This window comes from Astatotilapia calliptera, chromosome 7 (genome assembly GCF_900246225.1).
Source record: "Astatotilapia calliptera chromosome 7, fAstCal1.2, whole genome shotgun sequence".
In the NCBI taxonomy this organism is placed as follows: Eukaryota; Metazoa; Chordata; class Actinopteri; order Cichliformes; family Cichlidae; genus Astatotilapia; species Astatotilapia calliptera.
Genome location: NC_039308.1, coordinates 2294650 through 2319329, shown reverse-complemented (window position 1 = coordinate 2319329; position 24680 = coordinate 2294650). Strand labels below are relative to the sequence as shown.

General features: G+C 41.3%; 1 protein-coding gene across 1 annotated transcript; it reads right to left on the bottom strand.

Annotated features, from left to right (window-relative positions):
• Positions 1 to 15238: 15238 nt before the first annotated feature.
• Positions 15239 to 18142, bottom strand: LOC113027206 (uncharacterized). Its single transcript, XM_026176828.1, has 5 exons — positions 17570 to 18142; positions 16351 to 17378; positions 16041 to 16196; positions 15685 to 15777; positions 15239 to 15550 (listed from the first exon to the last, which is right to left on the bottom strand). The coding sequence occupies exons 2-5, from the start codon at positions 17362 to 17364 to the stop codon at positions 15239 to 15241; spliced, it is 1575 nt and encodes a 524-aa protein (XP_026032613.1). The 5' UTR covers positions 17365 to 17378; positions 17570 to 18142.
• Between the last annotated feature and the right edge of the window lie 6538 nt (positions 18143 to 24680).

The window sequence follows — 24680 nt, the reverse complement described above, 5'->3', positions numbered from 1 at the left end:
TGTGATTGGGCATATTGTTTTACTCTGGATGTCTTCACTGAGGGGATTTGTGCCTTCTCCTGGGAACTGAACTGGAGATCATTCACTGGTTAGACAAATGGCAAATATGTAAAGCCCTATACTTAGCCTTGTGGCTCGTGTAAGTCACTTACACATGTAACCAGCTCCTCTCTGCATGGTGCTAATTATGCAGCTCAGACACTTCATTCCCTTCATGCAGCTGAATCTGTATGCACCAATTTGTGCTGTTTCTGCATCAATTTATATTCAAATAATTTTTTATGTAGAGAAAAAATTAAAATTTGGCACCGGATACTCAGCATAGAGCCCACTGGAATAAAATGCAAGCATGACTGTCTCACTTCTGTGTCACAGATAAATAATTATTCCCATCTTATTTGGTTAAATCTGCTACACACTATTATAGCTGGAATGTCAGCCATGGTTACAATTCCCAGTATTTTACAAACTCTTTGCAGCTAAAGGTCTCGTCTAGTTTGGCTGAAGTAGAACTTGTTTATTTCACACAAACACAATCCTTGCTATTCTGTCTTGTAGTCGAGTGGATCCTGCAGTCTTTCAACAACATGTCATGTAAATATCTGGGAACTGGGGAGAGCAGCTGCTGGACTTTTGGGAAGGTGATGTCATGTCTTGTCTGAAAGAGAACTCTAGCTGCTCAACAGACCGGTGTCTTTGACTAATTTGTATGTCATCTGATTGTTGGGTTTTCTAATATAAGAGGAGTAATATAAAGTGCTTTGAGGAGACCTCTCTGAGATGCTTTTTTTAAAATACTCAGTCATGTTCCTGACTTGCTTTCAATAAACCTGAAATGTTCCTCCAGCTGTTTGTTGTTGTTGTTGTTGTTGTTGTTGTATCACTTACTTCTCTGGGCTTTTGTTGCCTCCATTCCACCTTTTTTAAGAACATGTTGCTGCTATCAAATTCACAATGAGCAAATATTTTTGATGAAATCCTAAAACATTTCCGTTTAAACATTTGATATGTTTTCTGTGTTTTCTATGCTGAATGAAACTGTTTTTATGAGCTCTTAAAATAACTGCATCCTGCTTCATCTTAAACAGCATCCCAGCGTTTTTGGAATCGGTCCAAGTGTTGCATGTGTTGAGTTCGTGGTCGTTAACAGCATAACCTCAGTAACAGCAGCTTAACGGCAAGAAAAGGAGATGAACACAAAATCTTTTTCCAAAAAAGACAAAGAGTTTCTGAATGCTGACTATGTAGCTGAAAAGATATGCCATAGACGAAGAAAACAAACAAAAAAACCAGACTTCTGTCATTTCTCATCTAGCAAACTGTCTTTGACCAGTTCTACCAATTCAATTCAATTCAATTCAATTCAATTCAATTCAATTCAATTCAATTCAATTCAATTTTATTTATATAGCACCAAATCACAACATAAGTCGCCTCAAGGCGCTTCATAGATACAGAGAAAAACCCAACAATCATATGAGCCCCTATGAGCAAGCACTTTGGCAACAGTGGGAAGGAAAAACTCCCTTTTAACAGGAAGAAACCTCCGGCAGAACCAGGCTCAGGGAGGGGCGGGGCCATCTACTGCGACCGGTTGGGGTGAGAGAAGGAAGACAGGATAAAGACATGCAGGTTAAGCTACTGAAACAGTCTTCTTGGATCTCTAATTCACCGCACATGAGAGATGCCTGAAGAAGAACCCAATTGGTAAATTTGCCTAATTATTTTCTTTAAAAAAAACAAATCATGAGAAACTACTACCAGCACTCGTCCTACTACCTTTTTGTACTGCCGGGTAGTTAGATGCATGTACAGCTTGATGAAGAAGTTGTGTTCAAACACTCTACATCATTATAAGTCATGTACATTTGCAGTATGGAAAACATTTCACATAACAGTCAATGCAACTTTAGTTAATACTGCAAAAAGGAAATGTCTCGCACTCGTCCCACTTCAGCTTATTTTCAGACTTCCCAATGTTGCAATTTTACCACGAACTCCTAAAATGTGTTAACCACTAAAAAGGAAACAAGCTGAAAGAAACATGTGAAATAAGTCTCACTGAACTGGCATCAGCAGAGTGTCAGCAGTGTGTCCTTTTCACTGTAAGTGCAAACAACAGCCAGCAGATTAAAGCAGGTCTGCAGGGGGCAGACAGGCTGTCATGCCCATTCTGACATCAGCTGTCCCAGTACAATCAAGCTCTTTGAGCCACAAACACTGTACATGCTGTGACAGCAGACGTTTTTCAAGTTGTACAAGAGCAGAGACACTGCAGGGGTCAGTGTTCTGAAGCACAGGAGTTCCTTTGATTGGTACAAAGAGCCAGAGCTCGACAGGAAACATGGAGTTAAACTTGTTTCTATAACCAGACTATAAAGACTAAAATAGGTTCATACGTCCATAATCTATTCAGAGATTTCATGGCTTTGTCAAGGTTTGACGTTATAAAAAGTGTTATACAACGAAGCTGTTGGCAGTATCACAGTTATAACTCTCCTGAGCAGGTAAAGGCTTTATAGATGAAGTCTCCTGTGGTGTTACAAGGTCACTAACATACATAACATCACTCTGGGTTCTTGGCTAGCTTAGCATTAGCATGCTGTCAGTGCAGGTGCTTGTAGAGAGCCACAGATGTGTTAGCAGCTTAATGCAGTCGTGAATGCAATTTACATCGTGCACTTGATCTTTTGTGCAATAAAGATCAAAGTTGCTGCAGACTGTGCCACTCTTTTCCTCTAAAGAATCAGTCAGTCCTCCAACAATGTGCAACTGAAATGTACAAGCACGATCGATTAGCAAGAAGCCTACAGTCAGTAGTAATAAACTGTGTGTTAACATTCAAAACTCCACCTATCAGAGTACTCTCTGAACCAGCAACACTCATGCCAACATCCAAGTTTTCTTCCATAATTATTCAAACAGGCAGTTACTCTTTCACACAGGGACCTGGTCTGAAACAAAACCATCTACAAGATGCTTTTATTCTGTGAAAACACTGGAAGTTCAGACAGTTAGATTTTAAGTTTACACTCAAACAATATGTCTCCTAAACCATGTAAATAAATTCTTCCATATTTAAAGTTAGAGCCATCGTGACTACAGCCTCCAAAACCAAATATTCCGCCTTCTCCGTCTGAAGCAAATCTGTAGAAAAAAGAAGCCGCTGACATTTTTAAACTAACAGACAGGTTCAGAGTGTAACGTGTTGCTGCACTTCTTAATAACAATGAATAGTTTGACTCTATGAGTGCAGCCAGAACCAAATGCCAAGACTGAACTCATAACGCAAAAGTACAAGAATGTACTGAAAGCACTTTGCAGTCGAACTCGACTTTACGAACCATTTTTAAAATGAAGCCTTTCAAACTATGAAGTAGTTACTCAACCAAAAACAGGAGCACGCATCTGTGACCTGCGACTGTAAATGTAACGCCGTGGAGGAAAAGAGCCCACCCACCATCTGTGAGGAGTTTCACTTTTACCACCAGCGCTAACAGGAAGCTGTCACTAAATGCATACATGTGCTTGTGTCAGAATTGAATGCTCAGCTCCAACACATCATACAATATAATATAATTTATTCTTTTATAATGACAGAACTGAGAGAATCCCAGTTCGCGTGCCTGTTGTACTGGGATTCCTTCCACTGGTTTGATGCTGCAGCAATTCTCACACAGTTTGACCATCATGTACTGGATATGTAGTTTTTTTCATTTACTGGTATTAAAGAGAAGCGTTAATGTCTACGTCTTATAAGAAGCACTACTGACTTCTCACACATTTCCACATGTTGCACAGCAACTTTATCTCACAGATAGCTCACATCGTTCCTGATAAAGTATCCAGTAAACAGACATCCTGCAGGTCAGCTGTTACACTCTGAACTGAAGCAACGTATCAGCATGAACCAGTTTAAAAAGCTGTTCAAAAATTTTTGCAAAGTACAGGGAGGGCTCTGATTGGGTGTTCTCACCCACTATTTTCACAATACTGATGTGCATATATGTGTGTGTGGGTGCATATGTAGGTTTATAGATCTGTGAGCGTGTATATCTTTTGACGTGTTACTGGGGTTATAAAACCTACATGTAACAAATCGTAATGAAGAATTGATGATGGAAGAACAAGTGTCGACTATCAGTTACTGAATAGAGGCGAGGGGGTGGGATTAAATAAGCTTGTGCTTCTTCCGACTCTTTTTGAACATGTAAGTGGTTCATAATTATTAATGCTTTGTTTTCCTTTTCTTGTGTTTTCTCTGGTTGTCTCTTTTTCTCTGTTGTTGTTATTCTGTTTTAACACCTTCAAAATAAAGATTCGATACAATAAAAATTCGGGTTTACATGGTGAAACGCTTTGCAACCTTTCTCTGGATGACTCCTGTGCTCCATCTAAGCCCGCAGATTTATCCACACACACTTCTAGCAAAACAGTTCAGCCTTATATCAAAAACATATCGATTCTCTGTCAGCTGTGTGTCCTCGAGCAGAATCATCAAACCATTTCAGGGAAGCATTTGCACTGTGTTATTTTGGGTAGTAGGTTTCTCGCTCCCTGATTCGCTCTACTCATCGTAGATTGTTCGTCTCTACTGAAATAAACTGGCTGCATCTTTGAGTATAAATCAGTCCATTGTTGGCAGATCACCTGCAGAACTTTCTGGCCCCGTCAGTGCATCCTTACAACTGGTGCCTGACACTAATCATTATGTTCAAAGTGCACAGACGTCTGTCTGATGACCTGTTGTTTCTCTGGCGTTGTGGCACAGAGAGCTCGACACTGCAGTTTAAGAAAAGAAGAAGTAATGAAATACACTTAAAAAAATAATGAGTGTGCCCAAAACAACTGGGAAAACCTCGTTTTGTCTTTTTAATTGTTTGACTGTCAGGAAATTAGCTTGTTTAAACCACTCACTTTGAGTCAGTTTATCCAAGTGCTGCACAGACGTTTGGAAATTTTCTCTCTGTCTCTTTGTGTGTTAAAATGCAGTGAGTTAAGCCCCCTGTTTTACGGCACTCAGAGGCTTTTAGTTCTTTCTTCCGTGGAGAGTGACAGCAGAGGAAGGAAAGGAGTGGAAAAGTGAGTGATGGTTAAAGACACGCAACAAAAGATCTCCTGCTGAACCCAGACTTCGCTGCTGATTGTTCACAAATGCCGATGATCGAACAGGAAAATGAAAATGAGGAAGGAGGTAACATCAGGCAACGATTCCAAAGTCAAACAGGGAGCACTTACTTCAGAATACGCTGGTTGGATTCCAGCTCCGGTGGATCTGCAGGCCCGACTGTCCCAACTCAGCCCTTACATTTCAGAAGTGTCCGAGGAGCAGCTCTGGTCCAAGCTGCCAAAGCAGTGTAAAGTTTAAAGCTGTACACAGTTTACAAGATGACACCTGAAATGAGTGACTGAGCCCAGGAACTCAGCACGAGTGTTTACAGAGGTCCCAGCAGCAAATTTCAAAATAAAAGACCTTCTGCAGACTAAACGCTTCACAAATGGTTTTGTGCGATGCAACATCACAGACACCCCGGAAATTCCCAGAGTTACAAGTAAAATAGAGAAAATAACTACAGTTACAGTTAAAACAGAATAAATACAAAATGGAGCAGCGGCGTGTTTACAGCACAGACACTGGGAAATGCTACACGAGGCCAATTAGCTGACTGGGAAAAGCTGGTACAGAAAAATGGTGAGAAGAACTCAAATCAACAAGGCTGTAAAGAACCAACGATTAATAAAAGAAAAATGGAAATGAGCTGGTGATGTCTAAACTGTTTTACATAATGTGATGTTAAAAAGCAGTGTACAGTAGACTAAAGTGTGAATCAAAGGAAATGCAGTTTGTACCAATAAGAGAAAAACAGACTGAAGTTGACTGAGTGTTGAGCCCATCAACACATCTCCTCACATAAGCTAAAAAAGGATTTTTTTGGTAAATAAAATAGAAAACCAGCTTTTCCCAGATTCTGCAGTGAGATATGAAAGTCTGCTTCTCAGCACGGGTATTACAAAGCAGCAAGTGGAGCAGGCTGATTGATGATTAAGTAACGGCTGCCTTCGACATTTCCAGTTCAAAAGCAGAGGTAGGATCCTCTCCACGAGCAGATTCTGTGAAATTGCACTTAAATATTGGCGTGGTGATAAATTTCCTGCAGGGTGAGATTTTTCTATTCACATCACGGGAAAATTAACATCAGATATGACAGCATCGTCTGCTCTCCGTGTCAATAATCTGACATTTGAGATGACATTAGCAGCACGTTATAGAGCTTCACCTGCCTGATGTGTCAGGTCCTCAACATGACATATTTAACCCAAGTAGTCTTCTTAGGAAGGTTATTAATAAAACACATTAATGGTCTCATTAGCAGAGATTTCCATGTCAGCGTGCTCATACAGTATTACATATTAGTCACAGAAGGCTCATGCACCGTCAGTCCGATAAAGAACACCCTTGAATTTATTTCATCATTTTCCTGAAAAGAAAAAAAACCATAATGAGGTAATTTAAAAAATGTTATCAAAAATTAACAGATTTCATGATTCATGATAAACATGGACGTCAATAAAAGCTCTCAGCAAAACTTAGTCAGCTGCACAGGAGATCAACTGAAGGCTGGAAGCATATTATATCAAATATCAAATATTAAAGAACAAAATATGCATGTAAAGGTAACCATAAACCACACCCATAATTTATTTATATAGCACTTTAAAAACAACACATGGCCGACCAAAGTGCTGTGCAGCAGAAATATACGAAGTACAATAAGAATAATAAATACAGTAAATACATAACAATGAAACCTTTTAACCTGGATTTAAAGAGCACCACTGATGTCGACTGTCTAATGTCTCTAATGTGAAGAGGAAGATCGTTCCAAAGCTTCGAGGTCACAATAGAGAACGTCTCTAAGTTTCAGTCATGATTTAGTGACTGAGCTGACCGGAGTGAACGAGGGGGGACGTAATGCTTAAAAACCAGTAAAAGGATTTTAAAATAGATCCTAGATTCAATTGGAAGCCAGTGTAAGGAGGCCAGAACCAGAGTAACACGATCACGTTTTCTTTTACCAGTTAAAAACTGTGCCGCAGCATTTTGCTCCAGTTGCACAGAGTGCCCTGGGCAGCCCTGTTAAAAAGGAGATGCAGCAATCCAAACGTGAGGTTATAAAAGCATGGATGGCATCTGGAAAGAAAAGGCTTGACCTTTGACAGACGTGTGAGGTGATAGAATGAAGGTTTCACCACCGCATTTACGTGCAGTGTCGAGTTTTACCCCAAGATTAGTAACCGAGCTCTTCAGGTGAGGAGTCAGAGCAGTAAAGTCAACATCTGGAGTAACAGAGGAATGACTGGGACTGTACGTTCATTAAAATGTAAAACATTTACAACCGTCCAAGATAAAATAACTGCAACTATTAAAATGGTTTTCAAGCAACTTTCAGTACAAGAACAGGACGGTTAATACTACAGACACCAATGGAAATCACCTGCTGACACACCTGCATCTATTTAGAATATTGAACAAAAACATAATGAAGCATAATTACAGGAGTTTGTTAAAACAGGCAAACGGACAATGCAGGAAATTTCAGAAGTAAAGATACAGAGGATTAAAAACAGATGTGATATGAGGTGAATAACTGAAGTTATTCACCTCATATCACATCCATTCTTGTCCATAGTCTTGTTACCTCCCGTATTGACTGCTGCAATTCTCTTCTGCATGGTCCCCCCCAAAAATCCCTCCATAAGCTTCAACTGGTTCAGAACTCTGCTGCTCGCATTATCACCAGAACCCCTCCTACCAGCACATCACCTGTTCTTCAGGAACTTCACTGGCTCCCTGTGAAATTCCGGATAATATTCAAACTTCTTCTGCTCACCTTCAAGGCCATTCATAACCTCGCTCCTCCTTACCTTTCTGACCTGTTAACCACCACCTGTTCTGCCCGCTCACTTCGTTCTTCTTCTTCTATCCAGCTTGCTGTACCTTCCTTCCGCCTCACCACCATGGGAAGCAGAGCTTTCAGCTGCTCTGCCCCCAGAAATAAGAAGCACTGGTTCTCTCCCCCAGTTTAAATCCCAACTCAAAACTCATCTGTTCAAATCTGCATATTCACTGTGAATCCCCTGTTTGTTCATTTTATCTTGTGCTTTTGTTTTATTGTTCTTATTCTGCCATTGTTTTACTAAGTGTTTTATCCTATTGTAAAGTGTCCTTGGGTGACTTGAAAGGCGCTCATAAATAAAATTTATTATTATTATTATTATTATTATTATTAAGTCCTGAATATGGATTTTGTAGTGTTACTTAGTTTTGATTAAAATATTGAATAAAATGAGCAAAAGGGAATGAAAGTAGGTACAACAAATAAAGAGTCCTACGTCTGTACCGTTGTGTATTTAGTGCTTCATTTTCATTCATTATATTTGTTGTGTATGGTGACTTTATTAAAAAGCATATAAAAAGCTGCAATTACTTCTGGATACAATCAAATTTTTTTGACTCCACTGATACAACGATTGTAACAAAAGGATGAAAAAGTAGTTTTAGGGAGCTTCAGATAAGACCCTGCATGTGGTAAAGTTACACCAACATTCATTTAGTTATAGCTGTAGACAGTGTTGATGTGCGACACACATACCCAGTCTTAAAGTGTGTATTAGCATCATGGCCTTCACGCTGTCAGTCTCAGGCTGAAGAACCTGACTGCTAACAGTCTCAGTGTCATTTGCTTTTATTGTCATCCAGAAGTGATCAGCAGGCCTCTGTGATCTGTACAGCTGTGTCTCTGAGCAACTGCTGAACATGGAGCTGCTTTCCTGAATTACGCAGCGCAGAGAAAGCCTGTGCACAGACGTTCACAGCAGCATGACTCAGTCCACTGCTTTGGTCCACACTAAAATATCTCAACACCCACCGGATGGATATCATGAAGTTTAGTGCGTCAACTGTTGCCAGATGATCTACTTTGATCACCGCCTCGGTAACCGCAGCCTCACATTTCTGGTAGCGGGACTGTCCCCGTCTCACGGTCCCTGGATTTTGTCCTTGTTCCCTTATAACGATTGTCTTTCACTTCATGGTTTCACACTCGTACCTTGCTGTTGTTGTATCCTAATACAGAGGTTTGGTTTTTCATTAATGACTCGTTCTGTGTTTGTACACGCATTCTTATTTTCAAAGCTGAACTTGGACATTAGCGTGTGTGGATCGCCTCACTGTCACTGTGTGGGCTTTAGCACGCTGATGTCAGGATTTACCTTGAAGCCTCACTGTGCTTTGCTGCATTGCTTCTTGTTTTGTTTTCACTCTTTGGCTGAGTTTTGGCAGCATTTATATTTGTAACTCTGCCAGCTGGGCGCCTGCAGCCTTCCAGCCAAGGTTTGTGCATTCTTATCATCCAGTATCGACCCATCCTTCTATACTTCCAGGGCATGCAGCTTGGGCAACATTCACAGTATGAAGGTAAAATTTTGCATGCCTTCATAAATACACTAAAGTTATTCGGGGGCTGGTTCGTCAGCAGCTAGTGCTTTTGTCTAACGGCTCAACAGATGATGTCAGAAAGCAGACTTATTATTTTTCTCATTTCCCTCTTTGTTGCTGCCACTCACCTTTTCTGTGTTTGTACACGAGTCAGCAAAGGTTAACAAACTTAAGAAATGAAAAAATAATCAAAAAATGAAAGTTATGGCACTGAGCAGACATGCTGCAGCAGCAAACACCACGAGTCAGAGTCGGGAAGGATCCGTGTGATATAACCAGTGTTGGGACTAACGCGTTATTAAGTAACGCGTTACAGTAACTACATTATTATTGTGGTAACGAGCACGGTAACTAGTTATTATGCCAAAATCAGGAACGCGTTACTCGTTACTGGGATTTAGATGGGGTCGTTACTCGTTACTTCGTGTGGTGGCATCGCGGAGCTTCCACAGATTCAGTAACATTAGCAAGTGGTGGAGGCAGCAGGTGGATGAAGGAAAAGGGACGCAGAAGGAAAAGAGACCCGAGGCGGCCGCCGGTCCAAGTGTGAACTGAACTTCAGGTAAGAAGTTCTGACCTGCAGTCTCTCTGGGTCAGATATGAACCAGGTTTAGGTGGAGTTTATTTTCGTTATTCTGACTTTTTCGTACTGCGTGCTAGCTAGCATGACGGAGTTTCTATACAGCTGGGTGGGTGCTATGTTACTGATGTTGAACTTTATTTTGCTCATAAGTTATTAGAGTTGCCAACCGTCCCGTCTGGTATTCAGAGAAATATTACACGTTTCTTATTGAGGTGAAAAGGAACAGTTTGCTGGAGTTATTCTGTGTCTTTGCTGCACAGCTGCCTCTTCTTCTCTCATCCTCTCCCCCTCCCTCTCCCGTTTCTACTTCAGTCATGAAACTGATCAATGATCAGCTGATCGTCTCTCTTGTTTGTTTATCGCTCACTTTGCGCCGAAAGAGGAAACCAGCTGATGTCGCGCTAAACAGCAGCACGTTTAAGCTTGATCAGCTGTTGTTAGAATTTATTTAATATTAATTTCTAGTATCAGCTGATGTTTGCTGGAGCCACAGCTGTATAGCTGCTGGTCATGATATGGTTTGGTTATCTGGTGAGAGGGAAACATGAAGATGAAACCAGGAGATGTCCTTACTGCACTGAAAAAAAAAGTTCTTTCAATTTACTTGATTTTATTGTGTACATCGGTCCCACATAATATGAATAAGTATGACTGACTTAATTTTCCACTTTCCAACAAGTAATAATTACTTGTAAAGCCAAAGTATTTCATTCAAATCAAATCAAATCAAATCACTTTTATTGTCACATCACATGTGCAGGTACATTGGTACAGCACATGTGAGTGAAATTCTTGTGTGCGAGCTTCACAAGCAACAGAGTTGTGCAAAATACAATAATGTAAACAAGCAAAATACAAGAATGGCTACATCTGAAACTAATAAATATATGTACAATATATAATAGTATATGCATTTCTGGATGTGTATACTAAATATTTTCCTACGTGTGTGTGTGTGTGTGTGTGTGTGTGTGTGTACACATATTTTACAAATTAAATAGAGTAAACAATAAATAAAATATATAATATAAAATATACAGAGTTGAGACATGTGCAAAACAGTGGCGTTACTGTACAGTATGGAGTGCATAATGTTGAAGTTCCAGTAGTGAAGCTGAGGTGTCTATGACGTGTTCAGCAGTCTGATGGCCTGATGGAAGAAGCTGTCTCTCAGTCTGCTGGTACGGGACCGGATGCTGCAGAACCTCCTTCCTGATGGAAGTAGTCTGAACAGTTTATGGCTGGGGTGACTGGAGTCCTTGATGATCCTCCCCGCTTTCCTCAGGCACCGCTTCCTGTAGATGTCTTGGAGGGAGGGAAGCTCACCTCCAATTATCCGTTCAGAGCACCGCACTACTCGCTGGAGAGCTTTGCAGTTGTAGGCGGTGCTGTTGCCATACCAGGTGGTGATGCATCCAGTGAGGATGCTCTCAATAGCACAGTGATAGAAGGTCCTGAGGATGCGGGGGCTCATGCCGAATCTTTTCAGTCTCCTGAGAAAGAAGAGGCGCTGCTGCGCCTTCTTCACTGTTTTGTTTGTGTGTACTGACCACGTAAGATCCTCAGCCAGATGTACACCAAGGAACCGGAAGCTGCTCACTCTCTCCACAGCAGCGCCGTTGATGGTGATGGGGGTGTGTACTTCTCTGCACCTCCGGAAGTCCACTATCAACTCCTTTGTCTTTGCGACGTTGAGGGTGAGATGGTTGTCTTGACACCAGTGGGTCAGGGCGCTGACCTCCTCCCTGTAAGCCGTCTCATCACCGTTGGTGATAAGACCCACCACTGTAGTGTCGTCCGCAAACTTCACGATGATGTTGGAGCTGTTAGTGGCTGTGCAGTCGTAGGTGTAGAGTGAGTACAGGAGAGGGCTCAGTACACACCCCTGTGGAGCACCAGTGTTCAGTGTGATGGGGGATGAGGTGATGCTGCCCAGTCTGACCACTTGGCGTCTGTCAGACAGGAAGCTAAGGATCCAGCTGCAGAGGGAGCTGCTCAGTCCTAGATCCTGCAGTTTCCTGTCCAGCTTCGAGGGAACGATGGTATTGAATGCTGAGCTGTAATCTACAAACAGCATTCTCACATACGTGTCTCTCTTCTCCAGGTGTGACAGGGCAGTGTGTAGTGTCAGGGCTATGGCATCATCAGTGGACCTGTTGTGGCGGTATGCGAACTGTAGAGGGTCCAGTGAGTCGGGTAGTGCAGAGCAGATGAAGTCCCTGACCAGCTTCTCGAAGCATTTGCTTACGATGGGGGTCAGGGCTACAGGTCGCCAGTCGTTCAATGAGGAGATGGTGGAGGATTTGGGTACAGGGACGATGGTGGCCATTTTGAAGCAGGCTGGGACTACAGACAGAGAGAGGGAAAGGTTGAAGATGTGCGTGAACACTCCAGCCAGCTGAGCCGCGCATGACTTGAGGACGCGGCCGGGAATCCCGTCCGGACCAGTAGCTTTGCGTGCGTTCACCTTCCTGAAGCACCTCCGCACATCCTCCTCAGACACAGTGTGCGCACCGCGGATGACGTCAGTGCGCACACTGTCCGGTCTCATGGTGTTCGCTGTGTCGAATCTAGCGTAGAATACGTTTAGATCCTCACACAGAGAGGCCGTGGTCTGCGGTGTGCTGGTTTTCCCTCTAAAGTCTGTGATCGTGTTTAGTCCCTGCCACATACTCCGAGGGTTGTCAAACTGTTGCTCCACCCTGTCCCTGTACTCACGTTTGGCTGCTTTGATCGTCTTCCGGAGTTGGTAATGTGCGTGTTTGTAGTCCGATGTGTTCGCGGAGGCAAAGGCGGTGCTCCGTGCCGCCAGTGCCGCGCGAACATCTCCGTTAATCCAGGGTTTTTGATTTGGGAAGGATTTGACTGTTCTGGATGGGACGACATCTTCCACGCATTTCCTGATAAATCCGCAGACTGAGTCTGTGTACTCATCAATGTCCCTAGCAGCCACGTGAAACATTTCCCAGTCCGCGTGATCAAAACAGTCCCGCAGCGCAGACTCCGATTGGTCCGTCCAACAGTGCACCGCCCTGTTACGCCATGGTACGTAAGATGGCGCCGAGTATGGCAGCCTCGTCGCGAGCTCCCCCAAGCAACGGCTTTTTTCTGTGTTTAATTTTACTTTTCCTTCATTTTTTCGCGAGTAGCACTTGTCTCCTTGTGTACGACCGACAAACCTTACTGGACATAAAAGACGGTCTTTCTTATAACTTTCCGGAGTTCAAGTTTTGCAACACGGACGCTCCGTTTGCAGACCCCCCATTCATCTCACCTGAGACGCCTTTGTTCTCTGGCCCTGGAGGCCGCAAACGCCGACGCAGAGGGAGAAGATCTGGCGTTCTGGTTCGACTGAGACGGCGCACTAACAGACCACCGTTACCCAGTTTATTACTGGCTAATGTGCAGTCTCTGGAGAACAAGCTGTGCGAGCTTCGGGCACGGATCTCATTCCAGCGAGAGATGCGGGACTGCTGCGTGATCTGCCTCACAGAAACCTGGCTATCGGACAAGGTACCGGACTCCGCAATACAACTACCGGGGTTCTCCGTGCATCGCGCGGACAGGTCACAGGATCTTACTGGGAAAAGCAGAGGTGGTGGTGTGTGTTTCATGATCAACAACAGCTGGTGTGATTATGCGAACGTGCACCCGGTCAAATCCTTCTGCTCACCGGACCTGGAGTACCTGATGATTAAGTGCCGGCCATTCTGGCTACCGAGGGAATTTATAGCAGTGATTATTACGGCTGTTTACATTCCCCCACAAGCCGACACTGACCGAGCACTCAGGGAACTGTACAGCGCGATCAGCAGCGAGGAAACCGCACACCCAGAGGCAGCGTTTATCACAGCCGGAGACTTTAATAAGGGAAACCTGAAGAAAGTCTCACCAAAACTCCATCAACACATCCACTTTAACACTCGTGGAGATAGGCTACTCGACCACTGCTACACCTCTTTCCGGGATGCGTACAAAGCCCTCCCACCGCCCTGTCACATTAGATTACTTAAAAAAATCATGTTCGATGTACATACTGTTTATCTGTTACCAAAATATCAATGTATTACGTAATGTTGATATATTTTAAAGTTTAACACCAACGTATTTTTGATTGTCAGTGGTACTTAATGAAATTGTGTAACATAAAGGCATTATAATTATGTTCCTGCAACACAAATTATGGCTTTAAATCCTACTTAATTATTTTAAGTCAACTTCATAAAAATTCAGTCCTTGGTTTCTTGCCTATGTACAATATAATAATGTAAACATAAACTAAATGTTATTGACAAAAAAGGCAAAAAAAAATGGGAGTGCTGAAAAGTTCACCTTTATTTTAACAGCAGTGAAAACAGCAAGCATATAAACTTGTTACACAGTTTTAGCGATTGCCTGCAGATATAACTGAAAGAAAGATTTAAAACATTTGTAAATATTTCACCTCAAAACTGACCTTAGCAGCAATACAAGAAAGCTACAAATAAGTGCTTATTAATGATCCTGTCATCTTACACATATTTGTATTTAATTTCACAATTAAAAGTTTGAAACTAAATTAAGCCTACTTGGAAAAAGAATCAAAAAGGCATCCATGAACAAACAGGCTTACACAAATATAACTTTTTTTTGCATTTAACATTTCTACAACTCCTGTTACCTGGAGTTTAAGAGGCAGAAACCAGCAAGCTGCTTTGAATGATCAAGTCTGTACATATATAGAACAACTTCAGCTTAAATTGGTCTTCCAAAACTCAAAGAGGCAGCAAGCTGCTATTAAGGATAAGATATATCTTCATACATGTCACATTTTGTATTTAGCTGTACAGAATTTTTTTACTAAATTGAAGCTTAAATGACACTGTCACATAATACCAAACACCTAAAGGAATCTTCCTTTTGAACATATAAGCAGGATGTAAAGGTTGACCCAGAGCACATTGCTAAAAAACCTCTGTAAACATTTCTCGCAATACAATACCACCAAAAGGAAGAAAAGAAAAAAAGTGTCACCTCGAAGTGCAGTCACATGAGAAAAAACAACAACAACAACAACAACAACAAAAAACCCCCAAACAAACAGTATCAGCAGTATAACATTGCAGTTTTTCGTTTTGTGTTCAGTAAAGAATTGCTGAAGTGCAGTCTTTGACCCTTCAGTGAAACAGACGGTTTTTGAGAGCAAGAACTTTGTTGGAGAGTTTAGCTCCATCCAGTTCCATGAAAACCTTCTGGAAAACCTCAAAGGTGTAGCGGAGGTCAGCAGGGTAGGCAAGGTTTAGTGCATACATGAGTCCAAATAGCATTACCTCAGCAAATGCTACATTATCCAAATTCTTCACCACCCTGATGCCTTCAAGGACAACTCCAATGTCTTCTTGTTCATCTGCTGAAGCTTGTTCTTTAAGAAGGTAAATTCCAACAGTGGTGTCTTCAATGGCCTCATTGATGGCGTCTTCATCCATGTCCTGTAAAAAAGACATAAATAAATAAAATAAAAGTCATGTTACTCAATCCATGGCAAGTGAGCAATATGATGTACTGGTGAAAGTCACCCCCCCACCCCCCCCAAAAAATAAAATAAAATACCCCAAGTACTTACCACATACTCCCGGATAAGGTTGTCAGGATCTTCACCCATGTAGATACACACTCCCTTAATGACACACTCACGTCCAGCATTAACATCTTCACACTGAAATGAAATTTGTGTGATTAGTATCTTCAGTCAGCCCTTCTCATTGATTTTAGGTTTTAGTACTGTACTTTACATGAATGCTTTCAAAGTAAAGGCACACATACTAATAAAGTTGACTAAGTAGATTAAAACAAAAACAAGCAGATGTAAAAGTAGTACAAGATGACAGCATTTATCATTGGAAAAACATTTACAATTTTTAACCAATTAAAAGTTTTGTCCAAAAGGGGTCATAGTTGTGTTAAGGCTTTATCACTTACATTATCCATTTGTGCCACAACTTTTTTCAGTCTTTGTCCAAGCTGTCCTCCTCTTCTTTTGAACAGCTTCACCAGGTTGTCTAAGTGGAGATCCATCTGAGACAGGAACTTTGATTGAAGGGGGATTGTGGTAATTATTTTAAACTCAGCATTGATCTGAAAACATCAGCACAAAAGAGTGAGCTTCAAATGTTTAACACCAGGAAGAAGGCCACAATCACCAATGCTGAAGAAATTGGCTGTTAAATGTGCCTAAAGTATTTTAGCTTAACACCTCTTCCAAGAACTCCCGGTGTGAGTCAAACTTTACCTCATGGACATCAAATAGAGCAGGCCATCTTGCCATGAAAGCCTCTACCATTGGTGCATCACGAACAACTTCATGTCTTCTGTAGGCAAAAGTCTTTTCCATCTTGAATTTCACCAACTCTCTGTTGTTCTTCTTCTTTATGTCCAAGAGTAAAGTTTTCCGCATTGCCTCCAGGCTCTCCTCAGTTTCTTCTGGTGGGTATGTTGGGCAAAAGTTTACTTCTGCCCTCTTTGCTTTTTTGACACCAAAGGCTGCACTGCATCTTCCAACAGGTTTGTTCTTTAGAGAGTTTACAGTCACCTCTGGGCAGCCCAGTTTTCGTAGCTGGGTGCGATAGTTTGAGAGTTTATATTTTAAACTGGTCTTCCATCCTCCAAATCCAGTGTTGGAGCCTGTCTCAGTTAGACAGGGATGCTTCTTGATCAGACTCTGAGCTACTTGATCCATTTCTTTATCACTGACATACACTTTATACTTCACAATTTCCTGCACCAAACCTTCAAGGATGGCTGACTTCAACTTGGGATCTGGAATAAGTGCAGTTCCATTCTGATTGTACGCAATTTTTGCCTGCTGAAGTTGTAATTCAGCATCATACGAAAACTTGGGCACATAAAAGACAGCAGGCCAAGAAGATCGTGAGCTTGTTGACTCACTTGATGACAACACATCCGTGTCCACAGATCCACCAGACAGGTACGAAGAATCGTTAACAGAGGAACAGCTGAGGGCTTCGGAGTCCTGGACAGGATCAAGAATGATATAATCCTCATGCTGCATAGTGGTGGGTCTTGACATGTCAATAACTGCCACTTCTGAAACTGAGGTAAGATTAAGGAACTCATTCCCAAACAAGGGATCCATAAACTGAAGTCTGAAATCGCCCTGAAGACCACAATGTCTCTTGACTTCAACAATGAGATCCTCAATTGATTCAGGTGGTCCATTGGAGAGAGTGAGCCTTTGACAGGTTCCATCAGTCAAGATGATCTTTAGGATCGCAGGGGTCCCCATTTCAAGCAGCTATTCTGTAGACGAAAAAAAACAACAACAATACATCAGACACCCAGAAAGAATAACTTCAGTTTAGTCTTCATACAGTTACCCATACATATCAGTCAGTTATAAAAGGTCAGATATACAAAAAAAAAAAGAAAAAAAAAAAAGAATGTATCTAGTGAAATACATGTGACTGAACTTATTACAAATATTTGCACACCTTTTATTTCTTTATGCCTTTTTAAAGTCACCATGCGGACTGATCCGATCTTGTAGTCAACCAGTGGATAAGTGTCAAGGAGTTCACGGAGTGAAACAAGAGTGAATATTCTTGCAGATACTGGGTTGAGCTCAAAAGCTCTGTAGTGCTCCCTGTACCAGCCACCGAGCTCTCTGACAATGTAGAATATGCTCTGGTTTACAATGCAGATGTGGTTTATTTCACAGAATTCTGGCAACCCACCAGCTGCCCTGTGGGCCAGTACCATTCCCTTCCTATAAGTTATGCCCTTTATTGTCACACACTGTGCAAGGTTTATCTCTAGAATGTCAGGGAATGTTTGCCTAATGACTCTAGCCATCTCCTCTTTAAGCAAATCCACTGGAAAAGTTGATACAGCCGAGACCTCTAGTTCAGACTTGCCAAGAGATGGGGAGCTTAGATGGTAAGCTATCATCATCTGATGCTTTGAGGCCAAGGAGAGAGGCACATTCTTAAAGCAGCTTGTGTGTCTCATGACCTGCTTGAAAAAGCTGTGTTTGGCCTCGAAACGCATTGTCCACAGCCAAACAACTGGACAAAAAAACCTAATCATCTGTGGATAGTGCTCCAAATAATGGTGTTTTGGTAGTAGCTTAACATCAGGAAACAGTGCCTGGTATCGCTGTCTGTGCTCTATAATTTTGCTTTCCAAAAAAGCCAGAGAGTCATCACTATGCACAGGGGACACGACAAGTTCTGTGATATCCTTCAGAGTCATGAGAACAAGCCATGCAGGCTCATCTTCAGGCACAAGTGATCCAACTAAAAAAGGCAAGAACCGGAGCAAGCTCCAGTTCTCATGCGCATTTCCTCCTACTGTTTTGGTGCTAGAGAAAGTTTGTGACACTACATGAGGTCTGTTTGTCTTATCTTCCCATTTGTAGGGGAACTTCAGAATCGCATTAAGTCGGCTAAAGTGAAAAACTTCTTTGATATAAGAACTGTCAAGCAATGAGCCAACTCTACTGGGATTATACCCTCAAAAACATCGTGAGCAAGATCAGGCGGATAACCAAATATGACATGAAAGTGGGACAGATTTTTGGTGAAGACACATTCTCTTTTCACTCCACAACAGCCTGTACCTCTATCTTGGGCTTGTTTGACATGGACTTGGTGAAGGTCTTTGCTTCTTAGCGTGAAAGCACCAGACGCTACAGAATACAGCTGAATATCACTGCTCTTCCCTGTGCAAAATCTGCAATAGTATTCTACAGAAAAGCTTTGCATAAATCCTGCAACACTGTGTGCTCCAAGGTTATCTGCGATTACACTTACGACTGTACCTTTGACTGACTCTCCTAATAGTGGAACATAAACGCCATGTTCTTCAAGAGTTTTCAGATCCTGTAGAAGAGGTTCCAAGATTTTGTCATAACCATAAGTTTTAACGTCAGTGGTTTTGCACAACACTGACAAGTAGATGGACGATAAGGAGGAATGAGATCCTGAAGGCAAGTTAGTCAAAACCCAATAAATGGCACAAAGCTTGTGTTTCTTCCGTGAGGTACCAAGGGGGTTACAGACTTCAAAGTCATCCACATAAAAACGTAGGGAAATCCTTAGATTTTCACCAGAAAGGAAAAAGGTTTTCTTAAATAGGGAACCATCACTTGAAGACCTGTAATGATATGACCCAGTAGAGTCTGTTCCCACCTGTTGTTTATGGCATTTCACAACTTCATCAACAACATCTTTTCTACTCAACAGCTGCTGTAACAATTTCAGCAATGGGACATATTGGAAACTGTGTTTCTTTTCAGCATCAAGTATATATTCAACTGGTTCTAAAACACAGAAATTTTCCTTGTAATACTGCTTACGCAGATATGCTGTGCTTAGCGGACCACCCTTTTGAATGGACCTTAGTACAGGATTACCTGAAAAAACTGCATTAATAGTTTCTGTAATGAGATCTTTATCAATGGGGAGGTTTCTTTGATTAAAGATATTCGTCACAATATCACAGGATAATGGTACAGGTGCCGACCGTATCAAATGATAGAGTTCCTCTAAAAATACATCAATAGCTGTGCTTGGCACATGGACCAAATGCTCCAGCTTTAGCAGAGTAGTTGCAAAACTTTGCTCTATGACTTTTTGCAAGTCCTCAGTATCACACTGACCATGTGAAGGAATGACAGTATCCAACTGATCTACAAACTCCTGACTATTTTCCGCAAATTCATTTGTAGGTGCGATTCCTGTTCTTACTATACCTCGTTTAAAATCACCTGGTGTATAATGTCTGTGTTTACGGTTTTTGTGTGATTTAAATGTACAGTAAATGTTTGTTTTAAAGTTGCAGCCTAGAAACATACAAGTAAGTGTCTCATTTCTTTTAAGATGCGCATATATGTGAGCAAAATAATCACGCTCTGATGCTAAATCATTGCATTCGCAAAGGTGGCAACTGAAAATCGCCTTTTTTTTAGTAGTGACCCCCGTGCTGTGGATTTTATTTTGATGGACAATAAGGGCATTCCACGTTTTAAAGGTGCATGGACAATGCAGGTATGTACATGGAAAGTGAGAACGACGTCCAAAATGTGGATGTTTTAATCTGTAGTGATGCAAAAGCTTGGAACGACTTGACACCGTTTCTGTGCACCCCTTACAACTCCACATTCCCAGCACCACCTAACCCTGTAAGACACAGATAATCAAGAGTCAGATCATTCAATATCCAGAGGATTACGTCAGATTCAGAGATCACACACACACACACACACACACACACACACGCTTTAAATTGGACGCCAACATTGAAGATTTATTTTGTTTCTTTATGCTAATCTACGTATACAATAACATTGATGTTATTGCACATAACAAGAATATAACTTCATTTTCCAGACATGTGTAATCATAAAAGTAAAAAATGCCACCATCACATACAACATTAACTTTTACTAAAAAAAGTTATTCCCAACAAGCAGAACATTAAAGTGCCAATCTTTTGCTCATTTATACATAATGTTTTGAGAAGCAGCTCACATATGTTCCACACAAACTAAAAAAAAACCCAGAAAGGTTGTAACTTTTGTTTGGACAGTATTGGAAAATTCACAATCCAGAACTTAATTAGACAATTAGAACCACTGTTTATTGGCCATGCTTTTCTTGGGGTGCTGGGAGCATGCTCCATTGAACAAATGTATGTATCTGTTTGTAGATATCTGTATTAGTTGGGCTTGAATAAGATAATAGTTAAGTAAGGGGCACTTCACCTAAAACAATGACTATGACAGATGATTTGGCATTCATGGGCAAAGGTTCTTAAACCCAAGTCTAAGTCTACATCCACACACACAAGGTATTTTTGAAAACGCAGCTTTTTCTGTGCATTTGGGTCTTTCGTCCACACAAACGGGATTTTGTATCACTGAAAACTGAGATTTTCACGCAACGCCTTTTTAGACGTCACACTGTGAGATTAATTTCTTCAGTAGCAGATACTGGCAAAATACTGTTGCTGTTAATCTTACTGTTTGCAGTTTTTACACACTTACATATACATACGCAGTTACTGTGCCTCCATTAAGAAAGACAGGCGTCAGGGTGAACTTATACATTTAACATGGACGCTCTCACAACCTAAATACCTACGCCAACTTTGTAGTTGGTTTTGCGAAAACATTTTATTTTTATTAAATTTCTGTATGCTGTATGAATTTTGTGCATTCCCCAGTTGTGAGTCTACACCAGTCGTATTTCATAGCGTTGTGAACCTGGCCATGAGAGCGAGAGACACAAAATCCAAAATACTGTCTTTAGTTATTAACATTTTAAATGCCTTCATCATTTCAAAGGTAACACAAAATTAGCTGCCTTTCTAGAAAAAACACGAAAACTTTTCAGAATTACCTCAAAGTTTTGTGAGTATACAAAACTGTTTACTCCTTCTGCTCCCAGGCTTCTAGACTTCTGATTAACCAACATTTCTACACTGTTTGTTACACTAGGATTTGGTTCTTGACAGCATTTGAGTTTACATGTGGACGGAGATATTTTTTCAAGACTGCAGCATGGATGGGATTTTTTTTATTTTTTTAACTAAAATGGGAAATCTCCATTTTCAAAAATATCTGTGTACGTGTGGACGGATTCTTGTTATGACTTGCGTGTGTGTCAGCCACCAGAATTAACATATCTCACAGTGGCAATCCCAGCTTGCTAAACTCTGACGGTTGCAGCAATTAGCCACTGTAGCAATGACTAGCAGTGTAACACAAACACTATTGCGCTCTCTCGGTGAGATTTCATGAGCTTGTTAAGCCACTAACAACCCAGTGTCCTCTGCCACATTCCAAATCCGACCGATAACAGCCACTTTCTCCCGACTATGTGCACTTTGTTAGACTATTTTTCAGCTATAGTCGTGTAGCTAATACCAACACTAGCTAGCAGTGTAAAAAGAAAAGGAAAAAGTGCATTTTGGTGCATGCTGTACGAAAAGCATTACAGATAACTTTTTTCCCAGCACGCAACAAAATAATTCTGTGAAAACATCCCCAAGTAAAACAAATGTATTTAATTTACTTACCTTCTCACTATGCCCACTAACGCAGTGCCAAAGGTTGCATGTGGCTTAACAGTCTTCCAGAAACTGGCGGTCAATTGCGCTCTCCTTGAATAATGTTGTTGTTTAAAGGCCGCGCTTATGTGATTGTCCAATCATATTTAGTTGCTGTCTTTGAATATATTACATCATTTCCGTTGGTGGTCAAACATGATTACAATGGTTTTAGTATACTAATTTAGTCATTTTATATCAATGCAAGAAAAATGAGTAGTTTCAGTATTGTTTATAATTACGTAAATGGTACTTTATTCAATAATGTAAATAAGAGAAACATGAAAGGCTTGTGTAGCATTAACTAAATTCATTTGTGCAAATCCAAAAGCCTGCCAATTACCATTTTTTCAGTGTGGATCATCAGAGCTGAACAGGTGATGGAGAAACAGGTTTACCTTTTAGGTGACAGGAATGAGTTGAAGGGAAGTTATGAACTGTTTCTGAGAGACAAATAACACCAGGATCCTTTTTTAGGTAGCTGACAGCTGGTAACTGTGCAGGTGCGGATCTAGCAAAGTGTTGCCAGGGGTCCATGTAGGGCATTAACGGGGAAAGGGGGGCACAAAGAAATACTTTTCTTTCTTATTCTCATTTAAAATGTCTTGCTTTTAAAAAATAATTAACTGAATCTTACAACAAACGATTGATAGATTGATGCATATATACCATCAGAACAGTGTACATCACTGTCGTGACAGTGTTTATTTTCATTCAAAGGCTTTATGATTTTTCCTATAATGGTGGGCCAGTCTCTAGTAAAAATGCCCGGGACTATTTTCTGTCCCAGTCCAGCCCTGTAAGCGGCTCATCTGCAGTCTGGTGTTGCCTACATCTTCCTATTCAGAAGGCAGAATTTCTGAGTTCTGAGTACAATCGAAAGCACCACGACTGCAGTTTTTGTGTTGGATGTAAAAGGCGCACATGACGCTGTGACGTAGGCTAGAATCATGGCAGCAGTCAATGACGGTCCAGGCGTGGGATTTCTCTCGTGGAAATGTGCACATTATTTTTTCCTTTCTATTGGTCGGTGGCACAGTGCACTGTGGCAAGTAAGCAAGCTAGAAGACTGCAAAGTTATGGAAGCAACACATTAACAAGAGAATTCTGAGTAAAACCAAAGTTACTTTCCCTAGTAACTAGTTACTTTGAAAGTAACGAGTAACTTGAAGTAACTGAGTTACTTTTGAGAGAAGTAACTAGTAATGTAACTAAGTTACTATTTTAAAGTAACTTACCCAACACTGGATATAACGTCGACCCAGTGGCTACTTAAACTAGCCTCTGGCCTTTTTTCACAGATAGCAGAGATGCAACACTCGCACAAGTTAAATATTTCAGATTAAATCCATAAGAATTCCTTTGTGGTCGTCTCCTGAGCTGAATGCACAGCACATCCTCCTCAGAGCCTCAAACTCAAACACTGTTCAGACTGATTACTGGATACAAAGTGACAAATTAAACTTTTTAATTTCAAAAAATATACTTTCATATATTCTTTGTTGATTACATTTAAAGTTTTTTTTTATAATAAAAGCTTAAAAGGCTCATTAAATTAAAATTCCAGTATCTGAAAATATTAGACTGTTTCACTTCTAGTTTGAGTTAATTACTATCCAAGCACTGTAATTTCTGTTGATCTCCGAGTCTAGTTGAGCAAACGCAACCACAGCTGTCCAGATACTGATCGCCGACACTCTGCACACAGAGGATAAACCGCAGAAGCTCATTAGCTGGCTGCTCGCCGAGTGCCGTACTGAAGCGTGTTTATGGAAAGTTGACAGGAAGGGAAAAGTGTGGTAGGAAAAGGTGCACAAGCACCAGCAATGACTGCAGCTTTCAGAAGTTGAGTCAGGGATTTGGGAGAGCTTCACAAGGAGTGGAATGATGCTGGTGTCGGAGTACCTTCAGGAATCTTTCTAGTGTAAAGAAACTCCTGAAGCAGAGGCAGTGTGAGAAGGTTTTTTTCTGTGCTACAGAGGAAAAGAACTGGGCAGGTGAAAAGTTTTCTTTCAAATTAAAGTACTCTTTGCATCAAACAAGGGTCCTTAAGTCTGGAGGAGGACTGGAATGGCAAAGAATCCAAGGTGGTTGACGTCCAGTGTGAGATGTCTGAGGTCTGTGATGATTTTATGGTTCCACGTTTCTGCTGTTGTCTCTGTTGGCGGTGGTGGTCGGTCCAGCGTGTTTCTCAGTTTCAACCATCCACCAAGAAATCACTTCATGCTTCCACCTGCTGACTTGCTTAATGAAGATGCAGATTTGAACTTAGCACCTGCCTACATTATCAAACTACTGCCAAATATTTCTACAGCGCTTCAGTGGCCAGCTAACGTGCCCGGGCTGAACCCCAAACAGACTCTATGGGATGCTGTCATGAAGAAGACAAGAAATGCCCGAGCCAAAAAGAAACAATCTGAAGGCCGCTACCAAAGCACCTGTAACACCTGAGCAGCAGACTCCACACCACGCTGCTCCGATGCAATAATTCAA